The sequence below is a fragment of the Eimeria maxima genome, genomic scaffold (genome assembly GCF_000499605.1).
Source record: "Eimeria maxima Weybridge genomic scaffold, Emw_scaff317, whole genome shotgun sequence".
NCBI classification, from domain to species: domain Eukaryota; phylum Apicomplexa; class Conoidasida; order Eucoccidiorida; family Eimeriidae; genus Eimeria; species Eimeria maxima.
Window position 1 is genome coordinate 23738 of NW_013563805.1, and position 5000 is coordinate 28737.

Genomic DNA, 5000 nt, shown 5'->3' on the forward strand with positions numbered 1-5000 from the left:
TCTTTTTATCTCTTGCACAACTCCTGCTACATACATCCCTTATTGCTGCTGTTATTGCATTTGTTGTATTTGCTGCATTTGCTGCTGCATTTGCTGCTGCTGCTGCTGCTGCTGTTGTTGTTGTGTATGTGCTGCAGCACGATGATTCAATTAATCCAACCCTTACCAACAGGAATAAAATTAGAATTAAAATCACATAAGGCAGTAAAAAATTATCCAATATTCTCCGATAATAATAATACAAACAGCAGCAGCAGCAGCAGCAGCAGCAGCAGCAGCAGTAGCAGCAGTAGCAGCAGTAGTAGTACATGCTGCTGTACATGTAATAACAACAGCAGTAATACTACTAGTAGTAGTAATACAAACAATGGTAATATAATAGATCCAAGTATATATCCTCCAAATACTTCTTCTTCTCCCTCTTCTCCCTCTTCTTCCTCTTCTTCCTCTTCCTCGTCATGTTGCACCTGCAACAACAACAACAGCAACAAGAACAACAACAACAAGAACAGTAATAGTAATAGTAATATAAAACAATCATGTATAAGAGGAGGAGGATGTATATCATTATCATGTACATTACCAGCCCCACGTGAGTATGCATTACGTGTATCCTTAACCCGTCACGAGACTAAGTACTGTTCCTTTCATGCACTAAATGGTATTCTACCAGCTTATAATGAAGCTGTTCGACTTCGAAATAGATTTGCAGGTCTTCCATTTCAACTTCCAATTATAACAAAAGAAGATTTAATATTTCGTAAAAAAATACTTGATGAAGGGAAACCATTACCATTATTTGGTCCTAAGGAGGCATTTATGACTGTACAGGAGAGAACTATTTATTATAAACAAGGTAGATTAGAAGCTGCTGCTGCAGCTGCTGCTGCTGCTAATGCTGCTAATGCTGCTAATGGTGGTAGTAGTAGTAGTGGTAGTGGTAGTAGTGGTGGGGGAGGAGGAGGAGGAGGAGGAGGAGGAGGAGATCAGAATTGTGGATCTAATAAAGGACAACATATATATAATGATCTTGATCATCATCATCATCATAATACTATTACTAGAGGAATTAATAATCATGGTGGTGGTGCTGCAGCAGCAGCAACAACAAATTCAGTAGCTAATACAACAGGAGGAGGAGGAGGAGGAGGAGGAACAGGAGGTGGAGGTAATACTAGTTCTTTATCTCCAACAAATATTGATACTGTTAGTGCTGCTGCTGCTGCTGGTGGTCGAGGAAGTAGGAAACGACAAAGGGATCTTCTATTTGCTGCTGCTGCTGCTGCTGCTGCTGCAGAAACAGCAACTTCACCTACTGCAGCAACAGAAACAGGAGGATCTAAAGCAAGAAAACCAGAGAGATTAATGTCGCCATCTGCTGCTGCTGCTGCTGCTGCTGCGGCACTAAGAAATCATCATCTTCACGTTCTTAAGGATGAAGTTGATTCTTCCCCATCATCAAGACTAAGTAGCAGCAGGAACAGCAGTAGTAGCAGCACCAGTTTGCTTGATGCTGTCTCGCCGGTCCGCAGCAGCCCCCACAAAGAAGGTGGGCTTATGCTCAACTTACAGCAGCAGCAACAGCAACAACAGAGACAGCAGCAGCGACAGAGACAGCAGCAGCAACAGCAGCAGCAACTGCAGCTGCTGCAGCAGCAGGTGGAAGAGGGAGGAGATATGATTGATGATCGTCGTAATGCTCTGTCTCCTTCAGAGACATTATCTAGTGGAGGGACAGGAGCAGCAGCAGCAGCAGCTGCTGCTGCTGCTGCAGCAGCACCATCATCATCATCATCTGCAGCAGCAACACAACAACCAACAGCAGCAGCAGCAGCAGCAGCAGCAGAAGATAGTGCAGCAGCAGAGACACTAGCTACAGAGATTGCTGCCTCTTTAGGTTTGCCTTTAGAGTTATTAGCTGCTCGTCTCTCGCATTTTATTAGTAGACCGGATAGCGGAGGGGGAGAGGATGCAGCAGCAGCAGCAGCAGCAGCAGCAGCAGCAGCGGCAGCAGCAAGAGGAGGAGGAGCAGGAGGAACAGCAGCAGCAGCAGGAGGAGGAGGAGGAAGAGGAGGAGGAAGAGGAGGAGGTGATTGTAGTGTTGGGAGAGCAGATAGATCTGCTGCAGCAACAGATAAAACACAACTTCCTCCTGCTGCTGCTGCTGCTGCTGCTGCTGCTGCTGCAAGAGGAAGTATATGAGGGTTTATATATAAACACTAATTTAGGGTTTTAATAAACCCTAAACACTAATTTAGGGTTTATTATTTCTTCCTTTTATCTTCTTTGTCTCTTCTTTGTCTCTCTTTGTTTGCTTGGCTGTCTTGTCGTCGCTGTCTGTTTCCTCCTCTTCCTGCTGCTGCTCTTACTACTGCTGCTGCTGCTGCTGCTCAGGTGAAATACGCGCAGCAGCAAAGATTGCAGCAGCAGTAGCAAGAGCAGCAGCAGCAGTAGCAGCGGCAGCAGCATATCGCAGCTGCTGCAACAGCAACAACAGCAGCAGCAGGCAGTCCTGCATCAGGGCTGCGAGGAAGAGTGTGGGGCCCCACAGTGCGTGCATGCATGGATGCATGAATGTATGCATACATGCAGCAATGCATGCAGGGGCGCAGACACAAGCGCTTATAGGCAGTGTCTTCGCGTAGGGAATCCCTGCTGCAGCAGCAACTGCAGCATCGGCAGCAAAGATTGCAGCAGCAGCAGAAGCAGCAGCAACTTCTGCAACAGCAACTGCTGCACCAACTGCTGCAGCGGCAGCGACAGGCAGCAGCAGCTGCTGCAGTATATATACACTGCAGCAGCAGCTGCTGCAACGAAGGGACAAGGGCTCAAGTGGGGCTTTCTATTGTCGGTCGATACTTGCACGCATGCATGCATGCATGCATGCATGCATGCGTGCAAGGAAGTGCATGCAAGCATGCATGCATGCATGCATACATATATGCATGCATGCATGCAAGAAAACAAAATTAATATTTTCTGTCATTATCTCCGTTAGCTATTTTCCTCTTCTTGTGCGCATTTAGTTATTTCTTATTAGCAGCAGCAGCAGCAGCAGCAGTAGCAGCAGCTGCTGCAGTAGTAGTAGTACTGGTAGTAGTTGTAGTCGTAGTGAGTACTAGTAGTACTAATAGCACAAATAGCAGCAGCTGTTGCAGTAGTACTAGTAGCAACAGCAGCAACAGTAGCAGGAGCAGCAGGAATGCCCGAGTGTCTTCTGCTGCATGCATGCAATTTACTAACATCCCTTAGTATATATTGTTACCCCTGTACGCATGCATGCATTGCTGCTGCTGCTGCAGCAGATGAAGGCAGCCGTAACGTTACACCTAGTAGTGTGTCGCATGCAGTGTTGCGGCGATTGCTGCTGCAGCAGCAGCAGCAGCAATAGACTATTGCTGCTCCCCCGTTAGTCTCCTCTGTAGCAGCTGCTACAGCAGCAGCAGCAGCATCAGCAGCGCATGCAGCAGCATTTAACCCTCAAGGGTTTAGGGTTTAGTATCTGCTCAGAGTTGTTAAGGGAATAAGAGGACATAAGACGGGCGTAAACCCTAAACCCTAAACCCTAGCTAAGAGGATATTCTATGCAAGAGATGGATAAACCCTAAACCCTAGCTGCTACTTCCTGTCTGCTGCTGCTACCCTAAACCCTAATCCGTCTCATATATAAGCCCCCTAACCCTAAACCCTAACCCTAACCCTAGACTGGCTGCCGTTACGCTAAACCCTAAGCCGTCTTCTGTACCACTAAACCCTAAACCCTAAACCCTAATAAGTGTGGTATAATCGTAAACCCTAAACCCTAAAGGCTGCAAGGAGGTCGAGTTGTCTTCAAAGAAGAACACTAGTTGGCAGCAGCAGCAGCTGCTGCAGCTGCAGCAGCAGCATCTTGTTTGCTGCTGCTGTTGGTAGTATAACAGCATCATTCTAAGCAGCAGCGGCAGCTGCTGCTGCTGCTGTTGTTGTTGCTGCTGCTGTTGCTGTTGCTGCTGCTGCTGCGAGGTTATTGTTAGACCCCTCACTTGTCTTTGCCTGCGAGTTTCGTCTTGCGGCCTCCACGCAGCAGACCAGTGCGGCGAGCAGCAATAAGACCAACCTTTTGCCCTGAATACAGCAGCATGAGCAGCAGCAGCAGCATGAGCAGCAGCAGCAGCATGAGCAGCAGCAGCAAGACGAGCAGCAAATGGTGACTATAAGGTATGATTGAGCTCATAATACATCATTTTGTATATAAAAAAGAGATAAAAAAGGGAAAAAAAGACAAATAAATAAATAAAATAATTAATTAATTAATTAATTAATTAATTAATTAATTAATTTATATTTACCTGGTGGTGCATGACGAGATACTGTTGATGGATGACCAATATGCTGATGATTACCACCACCATGAGGATGCTCAACAGGATTCATAGCAACACCACGAACCTTAGGCCAGCAGTTCCTCTTTGCCTATATAAATAAATAAATAAATAAATAAATTAATTAATTAATTAATTAATTAATAATAATTAATTAATTGTATTTATTGCCTTTTTTATAAGCTCTTAGCAGCAATAACAGCAGCAGCAGCAGCAGCAGCAGCAACAGCAGCAAATCCATCCTACTACCTTAAAAGAATCCTAAAAAACAGCAGCAGCGCATGCAGCAGCAGCAGCGCATGCAGCAGCAGGAGGAGGAGGAACAGGAGAATAAATACCTTATATTTATGATAAGCAGTTCCTGCCTTAAGTAATGGTTTATCTATTCTTCCTCCTCCTGCTACTAAGCCAATTATACATCGTGAATTAGATGACAATGTCTTCCTTGCTCCTGATGGTAAACGGACACGAGACTTCCCTGTCTCCTCGCTATGTCCTATAAATAAATAAATAAATAAATAAATAAAATAAATAAATTAATTAATTAATTAAGTTAATTAATTAATTATAATTAATTATATTTATTTTGTTTTTTTTTTGTTATATTGAAAAAAAAACAGTTTGAATGAACAAACAGCA

At 44.6% G+C, this 5000-nt stretch overlaps 1 protein-coding gene across 1 annotated transcript in view; it reads left to right on the forward strand.

Annotated features, from left to right (window-relative positions):
- Positions 1–2202, forward strand: part of EMWEY_00028060 (hypothetical protein, conserved) — a gene marked incomplete at both ends in the record, with an annotated part of 4961 nt that extends 2759 nt beyond the window's left edge. The window contains 2 exons of the mRNA XM_013478208.1: positions 138–370; positions 713–2202. Of these exons, the coding sequence (XP_013333662.1) occupies positions 138–370; positions 713–2202 (1723 nt within the window). The remainder of the gene's footprint in view (positions 1–137; positions 371–712) is intronic.
- Positions 2203–5000: the final 2798 nt, after the last annotated feature.